The sequence below is a fragment of the Lolium rigidum genome, chromosome 2 (genome assembly GCF_022539505.1).
Source record: "Lolium rigidum isolate FL_2022 chromosome 2, APGP_CSIRO_Lrig_0.1, whole genome shotgun sequence".
NCBI classification, from domain to species: Eukaryota; Viridiplantae; Streptophyta; class Magnoliopsida; order Poales; family Poaceae; genus Lolium; species Lolium rigidum.
Window position 1 is genome coordinate 282205325 of NC_061509.1, and position 14256 is coordinate 282219580.

Genomic DNA, 14256 nt, shown 5'->3' on the forward strand with positions numbered 1-14256 from the left:
TACTTTAAAAAAGTACTCATGGCTTTGTCCCTGGCTATTCAAATGGCCAGACTTTGAAGGAGAACAGCAGTACGAGGAAGATGGACAGCAGGACGTCTACGATAACTAGGACTACTCCTGACGTCAAGCGTTGGCCTGTGGATTAGATAGTCCACTACTACTTCGCTTCCGCTATTTGTGATGTTCGTTGATCAATAGATCAACTATTATTGTAATATTGGATCATGTGATCTAGTTTTGTAAGACGATTATGGTTTCTAATGAATGATGACTTATGATATCAACTGTTATGTCTCGCAACAACAATCTTTCTGGGATTGCGATGTATGGCATAACAGGCACCTGGACTTAAAAATCCGGGTGTTGACAAGTACCATGCTCTTTGTTGTTCTCACTAGGGCGAGACTCACTCGAACCCAAGAAATATATTGGAACCAAATTAACTACTGGCCCGATGGCAAGTTTCATCTTTCAACAGTCATTTTGGATTACATTAAACCCACATAAATCTTGGCTATTTAGATGCAACAAATGGTTGGACTTTTCATGTTAAGAGAAGGCTTGAGTTTAATGACCAACTTGGAATACGAGTAATCAAGAATTTTACTCTTTTGTTGTGGCCTTTGGCAAGAAAGAATATCGCAACTACCTTGAGAAAATAAGAAAACTGGAACTTGGAAGTGGTGCCGCTAAGTCCGTTGGTGACTATTTTATGAACATGCAATCCGGCAATCCAATCGTTTCTAGTGCCATTGATGTTGAATTGTTTGATGATGAATCTCCACCACGTAATGTATTTTGAGCTGATGGAAGAAGTATAGCAGTTTATGACCCTTTCAATGACAGTCATAACTCTCGGCGCCACATGCTTGGTGAGCAAATATGACACGCCGTTTGCTTGTGTTTGCTGGAGTGAATCATCATGCACAACCTACGTTGCTATGATATGCTTTATTGGTTATCAAGTGGTGATACTCAAACATTTGTTTGGTTGTTTGAAGCATGGCTGACGTGCACGTTAAATCGTCAACCAAAAGCTATCGTGACCGATCGAGCATAAGCAAATAAGAATGCTGTGCAAAATGTTTTTCCAGATTGCTAGATATAGTTGTTGCCTATGGCATATCACGGAGAAGATACTACCTGAGAAGATGTGAAATATGATTACAGCAAAGATTGCTATTGGTTGTATATGATTTTTTAGGAGGGCGATTGTACCCTAACTCACCAGAGATCTTAGTGGGAGGCCTCAGTCTTTGGGAGATGCTCGTAGGGTAGGATGTATGTACGCGTTCATATGGGTGAGTATATGCGTTTGTAAATAAGCGTCTGCGTTTGTACCGTGTTTCTTAAAAAAAACAGCGTCCTGCCATCGTCCTCGTCCACCCTCAGCGCCGGCGGTGCAGTTCCAGTTATATGTTCCCTGCCCGTCGATGTTCAAGTTGCTGGACCGACACGACATACGTACATATTATATGATCTGCACGGAGCAAACTTGTGTGCACGCAAGAAGAAGAACTTTATTAACGCAGAAATGCTACGTAGGTCGTGTGCCTTTCGTCCACACTCTTAATTTACACGCACGTACGAAGAAAGAACTAGGAGGAGATGACTGGCGTCTTGGCGGCGGCGGCGCGGCGGAAGGGGACGGAGCAGCAGCAGTAGAAGTTGAGGCCGCGGTAGGTGCAGAAGCCTTTGGAGTCGTGCAGGCCGATGAGGACGCAGTAGTCGTTGCAATTATCGGGGGTGCACCGGAACATCTCCGAGCACTTGGGGTCCGTGGTCCGCCCCGTGGTCGTCGCCGGCGCCGGCGCCGCCTTCACGTCGCCTGCAGGCACAGATCAAAAAATGCACGTCAAGATCGACCACACAAGACACAAAACACGTAAAATGGAGTATGTGCCAACAGGCAACGGCCAAGGGTTCCATGCCTTGGGTGGCGTCTGGAGACGCGTAGCAGGACGAGACCAGGAGGCCGGCGGCGAGGAGGAGGAGAGCTGCCGGTAGAAATGGCGACTTGGGACTGGCGGCCATTTTGGGTGGACGGAACGGATCGGAGCGGAGTGTCTGGAGACGGGATTTCTCTCTTTGTCTGTCCTGTGTACCGTGTGTTTTGCTCTGTGATTTTGGTGGGTGTAGGCGTGTAGCAGCTGTTATTTATAGGCAGGTAAATAAATTTGGGCGTGCGGGATCATCGGTTTGTGATTCGCCTCACGAATGCCAGGGAATACGCTCTTAATGTTGTTTCCCCCGGTCAATGCTCAGTTAATTTGCCACATTTTGGCAGTAGAATCGCAACGAATTAACAGCACACGATCTGTATCTCTCTCTCTCTCTCTCTCTTTTCTTCACGTACATAACTGCAATAATAGGCTACAAGACAGCCCGGAAAACCACATGCTCAATCCATTTGTATTTACGAAACGGAAATGAATGTTAGGATACCGAATTGTCATGAACCGTTCAAAACTAGTGCGTGTAGAAAGTTATGCTGTAGACCAAAACACATGTCTAGTATATCGATCACAACCAATCAAACTGTCATTTCAAAGCTGTACCGTACTACTATATATGATGTATCGCAGACAGCAAAACCTAACAGTTGGGAGTATGCGTTGCAAGTGTCGCTAACATTTCGCTCCATTATCAAAGTCACTATTGGAAATGGTTCCTCTACTTCCTTCTGGTTTGATTGTTGGATTGGCAACATAACCCTCTCGGAGCGCTGCTTGTCATGGAAGACCTCCTTACATTATCCACTTATCCTACGAATTTGACTCTGTGGTTCTGCATTCCGATGAACCGGATCAACGAATGAGCTGTCAAGCTTCTTGCACTAGCCAACGCAACCAAAAGTCCGAACTGATGGAAAGGGCTAGGCAATCCACTTATATATCTCAACAATATATATCTCAACACCCCTCCTCACGTGTGACCGGAAGAAGAGAAGAGGAGGCCAACACGTGGAAAACAGAATAGCACACGTATGAATGATCGTATACGCGGCGGACATAGGGGTGGGTAGATATATATTGTTGAGATATATAAGTGGATTGCCTAGCCCTTTCCATCAGTTCGGACTTTTGGTTGCGTTGGCTAGTGCAAGAAGCTTGACATGGTATCAGAGCCCAGGGTCTCGAGTTCGAGTCCTGGTTCTCGCAATATTTACCCACCCCTATGTCCGCCGCGTATACGATCATTCATACGTGTGCTATTCTGTTTTCCACGTGTTGGCCTCCTCTTCTCTTCTTCCGGTCACACGTGAGGAGGGGTGTTGAGATATATATTGTTGAGATATATAAGTGGATTGCCTAGCCCTTTCCATCAGTTCGGACTTTTGGTTGCGTTGGCTAGTGCAAGAAGCTTGACATGAGCCACCTCTCTAATACCATGTTCTCGAACAAGTGTTTCTATGCCAATTCTTTCAAACATTTACATGTGGATGTCTTGGCGGAAAAGATCCGGAGAAACGCATACCCCTTGGAGTTCAAGATTTCCAGCTAGCTGGCTAGGCGTCGATGCCTCCCCACAAACGAAAGACGCTTCCGACATCTTCTAGCAACCTCTGCCTCCTACCCCTCCTATGTTCAAGACGAAGACACCGAGCATCTGCTCCTCAAATGCTCCATGGCATGCGAAGTTTGGGCCGTGTTCTTCCCACAGTTCAGCTCCTTCCCGACGAGCTTCGACTTATGGTCTCTTCGCAGCCGCTCTTATGAGGACTCCGCCATGATCACCGTTGTTGCTTGGAATGTTTGGAAGCGAAGAAACGCTCTGGAATGTGCTTCTCAGTGGTGGTTCGTAAATGCCTTTGGGTCTCTCGTTGCTCCACCCCCTCTCCCTCTCTCCTAAATTCTTGGTGTAATGGCTATGATCATCCCCTCTCACCTCTTCCCTCTGTCTTCTAAAAACTTTGTAATGGATCCTGCTGCTTGCCTTGAGCGTTCATTTATGTGATCTTCAAGCTGGCGTAAGCCCGCTGTAGTCCCAGTCAAAAAAAAAAAAAACTGTCGCTAACATCAGTGTACCATAAGCCGGTGTACCATAAGCCAGTGACGCAAAATTTCCAGCCTCACAGTCAGAGAACCCCATTCACATTTGCACAGATCAAATAGGAACAACACTAAGAATTCAGAACTTACTTTATAGGTCGCTCGCAAGGCTCAGCGATTTCACAACTGTCAAACGCCAATTGCAGTGAGTTCCAGTTAAGCACCCAAATGTTACATTTTACATCTCATAACTAACAAGATGGAACACACGGGAGGCAGCTTTAGGCCTTTTCTTCTATGTCCTTTTTTGGGCTACACACACCTATCAAGAGAAAATACAGTTTCTTTCTCAAACTCACCGCAACCATCACTAAACAGCTCAACCGCAAGGGGAACCAGCTACACTTCCTTATTCGCCTTGGGAGTACAACACAATCGATAACGCATAACATCGCCGAACTCAACTCATTCTATGACACGGCTGAATAAATGTCAATTATCTGGAGAAGAAAAAGAAACTATCTAGGCGCATTTTCTTATTATTGCTACTTCCACAACTTGACAGAATTGTCGTGGCTCGCAGAAGCCACCATTCCAGTTACTGGTGATTGTGCCAATGCCGCAATAAGACCTTCATGAGCCTGTACCGTCATGCTTTGGTTCTTTACCATGTTCCATAGCTCCATAGACTGCACCGATAGAATGTTGATGAGAAATTTATAGTAAAGCACGCATACACAATATGTAACATGTTCTACGCAACAAAACCTGGGCATTACAAAACATATCAATTGGAGTTTCTGCTAGCAGGTGATAGTTAGATAAGAAATTACTAGTACTGTTATAAATTAGAGTAATTTCTTGTAAACAAATAAGAAGAAAATACTGAAGAAAGGTAAGTTTAAGGCCTTTAAACAGAATTCAAATACATATTATTAGAAGTTCAAAACTCAACGGAAGAGCAAGTACTACCTGGTAGCCTCCAATCACCAAGAGATTGGTATAACTTGGGTGGAACACACAAGAATGGAACTTATTTCCATTTGAGCTGACCTCATGAATGCACTCTCCTGATGCTATTGACCAAACCTTTACTAGATCCTGGCTAACAGAAGCAAGGTACTCCCCGGTGTTGTCCCAGCACACTGACTGAACGTCTGTGTTATGGCCCTGAGATTAAAATCAAATCCTTAAGTTTCATGATTACTTGGCAAAATCAGATTGATTACATGCACAACTTCATTAAAAATCTCTCAATGACGGAATGTTAAATGTGCATGTGCAGAAGAAATGGCAGAAGAAAGGATTGCAAAAGAACTTTTTTTTAGATAGAGAAAAGGCACTTGGCCTGGCTTTATAGAAAGCACACTGCGAAAGAACTTCTCAGTGAAAGGAATGAAACATTGACGTGGTGATTAACAACAAACCTGCAGGATGTACTTTTTGGTATGTGTGTCAACATCAAATATAGAAACAACATTTTCAGAAGCAGCTGCGAGAAACTGTCCGGTGTTAGGTTGAAAACGAACTTGAGCAGTACCACCCTGTCAGAGAGAAGTAGTCAGAATTATGAAATGGCAAATTATTCAATCATTTTTTTTTGTTTATTAGATAAGTTATTAAGAAACTTTTAAGGGGACAGAAAGAAGAGTACTAACCTTTATAACACGCACACAGGCAAGCTGAGTCACGTTCCAGTATCGAATTTCACCATTGCCATCACAAGAGCACAAAAGGTCTGTCTTCTTTGGATGAAAATCTAGCGATGTGACATGACCATTATGCCCAGTAAATGTATGCTGAGAGTATCCAGGCTGCCAAACAAAAAAATCAAGTTTTAAGCAATATACAAATGCAAACAGACATACAGCCAATTCTAAACTCAGGTGTATGATGGTGGTACAATTAAACAATCATAACAGAGTGGACATACTGAACTCTGATTTCTGAATAGCACTTCTATATGCCTCTAATTTATTTTTACAATGATCAAGCCTCATATTATATCCGCACAAATAATATTGGATAACTTGATATAACATGTACTGGGAGGCAGGGTGTGTGAGCATATGTTGCAAGAGGACGCAGTGAGGCACAGCAAAATAGCCCCCTAAGTAATAGCTTGCCACTAGTAGCACATACAAGTGAGTGCCATATTGGGCAAATTTTGGCTAAACTCGCTGGAAATCAGATTTCAGCAGTACAAAAGTTAAACTGGACAACACTTGTTCCAATTTCTTGTATCTTTACTAAAAAAGAAAAGAAAAGTATGAACTGCGCCAACACATGAGGAAACCTGGTGCTGACTGCCAAGTCTTATTCACCGTAACACTCAGTCTGGGTTTAAAATCACATCACTGCCCAGCCTGGTTTTCTATTTCTTTATCACTAACATGCTGTCTCACAGCTTAAGAGCATGACAACAGAAATGCCTAGCGTGGAAATCGAACACGGTACATGATGGTTGTGCTCGTGCAATCTTTTGCCACTAGGCTAGACGCATTCAACAGATTCCAATGTGGTGCAGTGCCATTAATACACTAAACAACATTCAAGTTTGATTCACAAAATTCGAACATTTTTTTCTGAACTTCCAGAAATCTCACTCTTGTTTTTAACAGATATATTTTTCCTGGCACATAAATAAACTGACAAGCATAACTTACGTCTGCAGCGTTCCATAGTTTAATTGTTCTGTCAAAAGATGATGTTGCCATCTGCATGGAGATAGGTCTGAAACGGACATCAGTGATAATGCCAGTGTGCTCTTCTGGTAAATAGTGTGTCTGGAAAGTGTCCATGTTCCAAAGTACAGCCTGAGAGGAACAAAAATCAAGGAACCATACTCATAAGTACCAACGGTGCAAAGGGGTTCCACTCTTAATAGGAAAAGGTTCACCAAAGTATGACAGCTGCACATACCTTCTTTTCGTGTCCAGCACTAGCCAAGATCTTCCCGTCATACGAAAAGTTGCAGCATACTATCTTGCTGTTGCTTGTTCGCCAACAATTAACCTCACTAAAGGTAAAACCTAAAGAAAAAGGGCATGTCATACGATGTTTGAAAGATACTAGAAACATCAGAAATTCTACCTTTCGAAGCTGCTGGGTTAGGCTCTGTGGGGCCTCCTTTAAGTGCGGCAAAAATATCCCTGGCATCTCCATCATCATTGGACAAGAAAGATTCAACATTATCATCTAATGAGCCAACATCACCAAAAGGTTCAAGATCATCCTGTTAAAAACAACAAAGACCTTACATATTTTTCTGACATAGAATGATCATTAGATACATCCAACAAAACATATTATATGGAAAAGGTAAATGAGCTACCATTTGATTTGACGAGGATGCAAGTCCAGCTCCATCTGCGCCATACATCATTAAATTTTTTGGAACATGCCGCATATTGCCAGCCATTCCAAGTCCTTCAGGTGTATGTGTGGATGGAGTTGACGGCGGAGAGTTGGCAGAAGGGCCAACCGTATTTCCTGTTCCAGTACTATTTGCTGGGCCTGACGATGTAGTTTGCTTTCTTTTTCTATTGTTCTGGATATAAACAATTAAATACTTAGTAAAAAACACAGTAGATATAAGATGACCACGAGTACATCATAAAGAAGCAAATTTCAAGAATCATAAATTTAAAAATATTTTTTCTGGAAAACCAGTTCATTAGTCAGCATTAATTAATTCAAACTGAAATAGACCCAAAAATGGAAAATGAATCAGAGGTCAAATAACTTTTTGACAGTTACATGTATATAGAGTTGGGACACCTGGGTTGTGGATTGGAGTAGCCACCAACTAGTTTGAAATAGTTTGATAAAAGAAGAAAAGAAAATAAAAGATAACCTGTCAACAAACCACCCCAGCACCACTGGACAGGTGTGCAACCAGGGAAAAAAACAGGAAGAAAAGGTAAAGAAGACATTTGCAACCGTTAATATGATGGAGTTGGATACTTGGAATTTTCTAAATGGAATACCTAAGTCAAACAGAAAGAAACAATACTACACTGTGTTGTCTTTTCCTGGCTTTTACTAGTGAACATCTTAATTCATATTGTGTGCTCTGTATTTCAGATAAATTAATAATAGAACTGAAACTTGTTGACAAAAGTGCAACAGTAGGGCGAAAGGCTTTTATTTCTAGAGAGGTATAGAGTTTTAACTTTGTAGGAGTAAATTTGCACACTAATAAATTATCATGAATAAAAAGATAAATTCCAGGGGTAAATTTAAACATGGATTAACTTTCAAGAATAGAAATATATCCCACAGACTGGGCAAACTGTCAAAACCTGTTGCATTTGCTGCTGTTGATTTTGCTGCTGCTGCTGTTGCTGGTTCTGCTGCTGCTGTTGCTGAAGTTGTTCCTGTGGTTGCTGAGAAGATGTTTGCTGCATCTGTATAATTTTCAGCTCTAGTTAGATTCCAACAATCTAGAGATAAATAAAACAATATCTTAAGATCAAACTCCGCGCAAGGGATACACACATGCAAAATAAACAAACCTTCATGAGATATTCTTGGTCTGGTCTAATTTTTGGTGAACTGGATTGCATTGGGGAACTAATGCATCCATCAGTCCCAACAGGTTGTCCGTCTTTACCATTCATGCCAACCCCCCTGGCTAGTGTTGTAAATCTACGGGGGTCCATATCTCCATAATGACTTGAGTTACCAAGGCTCCCTTGTACTTGAGCCTGTGCTAAGAGTTGCTGCTGTTGTTGCGGCGACATAAGTTGGAACTGTGACTGTGTTGAAAGAAATGGCTTCTGCATTTGAGCACCTAAATTTGGTCGAAGTTGGTCTATTCCCTGTAAGAAGGTTATTAGATTCCAGAGCAAAACATGAATATGGCAGACAATAAATATATAGGGAGCTTACAGTTAATGGCCAGCCCTTCAAAGGTAGACCACTCACTCCTTGGTTCAGTCCTGTTGACAAGAAGATATATCTCACCAAGAAAGCAGAATAAAAAAACGAGAGAAGGATAATTTTCCTGTTGAACTTGATTATGAATATCTCGCATTATATTCATGAGATAATCCAATTATAACCAAACAAAGGACCCAGAACAATAAATTTAGTATGTGTTACAACATTATACGGCTAGTATTGGAAGCAAATTTGGTGCACATGAGCACCAGTGATCCTGGTTTTTAAAATATTTAAAAACTGTATATTTGTATTTCAAAAAATCATCACATTTATTCCGTGAATATATACATATGTCATGAATACTCGTGCAAAGTTTCGTTAGAGATTGCATTGTATTTTGAGCTACAGGAAAAAAACAAATTTGTTGCTACGTATAGTGGCATATATTTGTCAGAAATTTGTCTTTTTTGTATAGCTCAAAATACAACATATTTTTCTACAAAATTCACACCGTATGTTCGAAATGTTTATATGTATGTGAGTATTTAATATCAATTTTTTTGGAATTCGAAAAATATGATTTTTAGAAAACAGGAGCACTGGAGCTCATGTGCCAAAGACACTTTCCGGCTAGTATTGCACAACTTTAGTCATAAGCTATACAAAGAACAAACAGAAGTTAAGAGAATTATTACTTCATGTCAATTCTTGACTCTAAAAAGGAATTAGAATATAGAGGAAAGCTACCTGCACCACCTAATCCAGGTTTTTGCTGCATTATTCCCTGTCCATATAAGGAAGATGGATCCATGGGCATAGATCTTTGGGCTACACCCATGTTAGCTTCACTCTTAATATCCTGTTGCAGTGTATTCATTCAATCAATAGACTAATGGAAGAAACTGTGAACTGAAATAACACGACAAGGGGAGCTATAACCCACAATTGATTGCTGATTCCGAGCCTGAATCTGTTGCAGTGTAGTAGATACATTTCCTGCAGTTCCAGGAACTAATTGCCTATTTGCACAAAACATGATATATTTAGTGAGAATGCCAATAACACTTTGATACTTAATCTAACTTCTTTTTTCCGAAAAATCCATCAAAATGAGGAGATGATATATGGAGGATCACCCTGTATGGTTTGTTGCTGCCGACTTAAGAAGAGCCATCCTACTAGCATCGATAAGCTGCGATCCCTCGGAATCCATGGAATGAGGGTGCTTCAAGCGCTCTTCGTACATCTTGGCAGCCAAAACACTTGCTGTCGATGGCCCCAGAATGCCATCAGAGTTTAGGCCATTTATTGGGCCATTAAGCGAAGGATGGCCTGAATTGGTTCGCTGCATTTGAGCATGCCTTTGTTGGATAAGTTGCAATTGTTGCATCTGCATCTGCTGCTGGTGCTCTCTTGCTTTTATTTGTTGTGCCTGTATCCAAAGAAATATAGATTGGGCCAGAATGTGCAATCAATAACAATTGAACACATGCATGGTGAATGACTAAGCGATTCGAAGATTCCCAATTTACCTCTAGGTAAGCAGCTGCAACCTCAGAATGCTTCTCATTTGTCCTTGCAATAAATATATCCCAAAAGACAGACCACCACTCAAAAAGAAACCCCCCAGGAGCATCAATTGCTGCATGACAGATCAAATTTTACCACAGTAAAATGTGTGCATCTCCTATTATAATAATAATAATAATAATAATAATAATAACAACAATAATAATAATACAGTTGCTAAAAACATGGACAGAGGTTTATGTGGCACAATATACCACACTGTGCAATTGCATGGGGTAATCTACATATCTGATCATCGCCAGCTTCTGTCTGTTATAAACCACAACCTTGCCCTCAAGACCTAACATTAACACATGATGATACCTGGAATCTAGCAAACTCCCTATCTTCCTTTTCTAGTTAATTTCCTCAATTAAGTCTTAACACACAATGCCATTGCTACCTCCTTGAGGTACTCTTACTCTTGAATTTTTATCTCTTTGAGGCTTCAAGTTATTAAAAAAAATCCAACAGGGAAAAAAATTCTCTAAATAACTGAGATAGAAAAATGACATGCACTGTGTCTTTTGGTGGGGCCAGATCATATGTTTATACTAATCAGATACTACTGTAAATTTACAAGTGTAAAACAGAAAAACTATACTCCCTCCGATCCATAATAAGTGTTGTGGTTTTAGTTCATTTTTATTCAAATTCGGACTAAAACCATGACACTTATTGTGTGGATCGGAGGGAGTAGCAAACACGTATGTTCTTTGAAACCATTTGTTCGATTCAGCGGGCAATTCGGCGAGTTCAGATTTAGACAAGAGCCAATTCCAAGAAAACCACTTGTATAAGGTGTTGTTGAGGGCACACAAAGTATTACTAGCTAGCCCTTTATAACATATATCTAGCTGTAGTAAGCAAGTAGTTTGTTTGCAACTAAAATGGCAATTATTCAGTTTCACAGCATTTCGTAAGAAAATTAGTTCATATCACAATTGCCTGTCCAGTTTGCTCATGTTACTAATTCTACCATGCATGTGGCAATGCACAAAATTAGATTGGAGGCTTTCCACTCTAGTTTTCTTTCAAATGTGTATATGTGCCATTGTGGGGTCTGGTGAAGGTAATTTCCAGGCAGAGCTGATTCGAACCCAAGACCTCCAGGACACAAGTGTAGGTGCTCTGCCAGTGCGCTAGGCCGCCCTGCGATATTTACTGCTAAAATCACAATATAAAATTATCTTGATTCTAGAAGTTGTGCACGTAAAGTTCTGCTATACAGACTGCAGTACCATTATCGTCTATCAGTTAGTTAGGTTTGGTAGTTACCCAATAGGCATTCCCCCATGAGAATGAAAATCAAAACCCTTATTGCTCACAGGTCGGCGTGTATTTTTATCATGTTCCCTGGGTTCGTATTGGTCAGTACAAGCATGGGTGAAAATTCGACTTTCATAAAGTGCATCTCCAACTCATCTGTATAACCTATCTTTTTGTTTCGTCGAAAAAGTCAAATATGGAACATACCCTGCATTTAACATGATCCAATACATCCAGTGTTAATTTATCCACACACAAAAAAATCGAGTGTTGGAATCTTTGGATATATAATAGTGACATTAACCCTGAATCTCCATTAAGAAACCCATTAGTAGATGGTATATCAAAGATAGTTCATGTACGAAGAACACCAAAAGAAAGAGATTCATGAAGTTTTCTTTTCATGCATCCGCAGGAGAAGAATCCCTGGCGTGTTTGTATAGAACAATTCGTGAGTACGACCTGGTATTGCGAGCGCAGAGGCTCGAACCCAGGCGGGCAGGCACGAGTCAGCACGTGCCTACCATCCGGGCTACGCCTACTAGAGAACAAAAAATATTAAGTTATAACAAAAACACTAGAAATAAACCAGATACTCACAACGCAGTTAGTAACACCGTCGAAAGTCATAGGTATAATAAATTGTAGCCTTGATCAAATAAGACAAGTGCACGCGTGAAGAAAATTTCCTAAGCACAAACGGGCCACGTAGCTCGGAGAATGGCTCCTGCAGAAGCTACGCGCCCAACTTAACCATGAATCTCCCAACCCCCTCTTTGAATTTGAAAACTTCCACCTTACGTCAGCTCGAACTCGCCTCCAGCATCTGTGCCGGATTTTGCCCAACACTCTGCAAAGCCACCTTCAAGGCTAGAACTCCCTGCCCTGATTTGGCATAGGATTGCCAGCTAGATCAAGTAAGGTTACCAATTCCCAGGCCTACTTAGCACGAACCCTCCACTAAACCCGAAGCTCTAATTCTCGGAGCAAATTAAGCTCACAGCAGTGGCAACCACTTACATTGCGAATTCCCATCCCAGCCTAACACACACACTCGCTCACTCTTCCCAAACCAAGTTGGCCCCATAAAACAGCACAAGGATTCAGACAGATGCGCGGCAGCGCGGGGGGGACACTACTCACCGACTGGGTCAGCGGCGACCTTCCCCTCCGCCATGAACGCCTTGGCGGTCGTCTGCAGGTTCCGCTTGAGCAAGTAGTCGTAGATATACACATCGAGCCTGCACCACCGGAAATTAGCCGCGCGCGAAAAACAAAACCACACCAAAAAAAAACACATCGAGAGGCAGTGCAGCGCAGCTCACATCTTATCCGCTTCCCAATTGCTCTGCGCCATTCTGCAGCGAAAACCCAGGGGGAAATCAGCGGGGGAGCGGGCCGAATCGAGGCCGAATTCGCGGGGGGACGAAGGGATCAGAGGCCACATTACCGATTGGAGGCGATCCCGCGGCTCCGGGCGGCGAGAATCCGTCAGAAATCGCGCGACGGGGGGAACCGCCGGGAGGCGCCGGCGCGCGCGCGGGGAGGGATCCCAATGCTCGATCGGAGACGGCGGCGGCGGCCCGCGCGTGCCGGGAGGCGCGCCGAATTCGGGTGTGGGTGCGTGCACGCGCCCCGGCGAGAGCTCGTGGCTGGCTTGTGCTAGCACCGCCTGGGAAGGAGAGAGTAGAGCAGATGGGACAGGGGAGGAGATGAGGTCTGGCTCGGAATGGTGAGCCGGTTCAAGAAGGTTCGGATGACAGGCAGGCGCCGGAATTTTGCAGGACTCAGCTCCAGGAATATACTATTTTAACATTCTTCAGCTTGCTGCTGCTAGTAGTAGAAGAATATGATAAGATGGCAAGACTTTTCAACCATGCCCAATTTGAAAACCATATCAATCAATATGCGCCAACAGTTTTTGGTTGCACACTTGCACTATATAAGAAAACTAGGGAGTACATATATATGTGGATTAAACAAACCTTAGGAGCCATGATAATATATTTTTATGGGTGGAAGGTACTACACAAATTCTTGTATAATCATTTGAGTCAAAAAGCATTGAATATTGTTGCTATACAAACAAGGGGTGGTCTTAAATATTTCAAAGAATGGACCTTGGCTTTGTTTGGAAATAGAAAAGTATTTGGATGTTGTGTGCCATAAGCACGGTCATAGATACGGATGGAAACGGATTAGGAAGTTTCCGACTTTTTTGCCGGAAACGGTAGAGATGAATGAGATAATATGGAAACGGAAACGGAACTTGCGGAAAGTGGAAAGAAACTTTTAAGCGAAAGAGAAGTGAAAGAGAAGGTTTTTTTTGTGAAACGGACATCCGTTTCCGTTGAATATACAACTTTTCATTTAATGTGGTTATCATGGTTCCGCTTGCCGCGATCCAACGACCCCTTGTCGATATATGCGAAACGGGCCGAAGCCATTGAATTCTACTAACCTAGGGTTAGGGACACATCGGAATGCAAACAGGGTAATGTCGTCTTTGCGCTCATGTTCTATGTTTTCCCAACTGTGT

The 14256-nt window shown here is 42.2% G+C and overlaps 1 protein-coding gene across 1 annotated transcript; it reads right to left on the reverse strand.

Annotated features, from left to right (window-relative positions):
* Positions 1–4119: 4119 nt before the first annotated feature.
* LOC124693552 (transcriptional corepressor LEUNIG_HOMOLOG-like) lies at positions 4120–13254 on the reverse strand. Its single transcript, XM_047227029.1, has 18 exons — positions 13168–13254; positions 13043–13075; positions 12861–12958; positions 10412–10521; positions 10016–10311; positions 9823–9898; positions 9627–9738; positions 8886–8935; positions 8510–8815; positions 8297–8401; positions 7327–7542; positions 7086–7227; positions 6915–7024; positions 6659–6808; positions 5651–5806; positions 5420–5536; positions 4965–5162; positions 4120–4681 (listed from the first exon to the last, which is right to left on the reverse strand). Exons 2-18 carry the CDS (start codon positions 13072–13074, stop codon positions 4538–4540), a joined length of 2418 nt encoding a protein of 805 aa, XP_047082985.1. The 5' UTR covers position 13075; positions 13168–13254; the 3' UTR covers positions 4120–4537.
* Between the last annotated feature and the right edge of the window lie 1002 nt (positions 13255–14256).

Coding starts and splice junctions, on each gene's coding strand:
- LOC124693552 (XM_047227029.1), bottom strand. CDS start 13,074: ATGGCGCAGAGCAATTGGGAAGCGGATAAGAT. Junction 9,739..9,822: donor CTCGGAATCAGCAATCAATT/GTGGGTTATAGC, acceptor ACACTGCAACAG/GATATTAAGAGTGAAGCTAA. Junction 8,816..8,885: donor TGAAGGGCTGGCCATTAACT/GTAAGCTCCCTA, acceptor ACCTTCTTACAG/GGAATAGACCAACTTCGACC.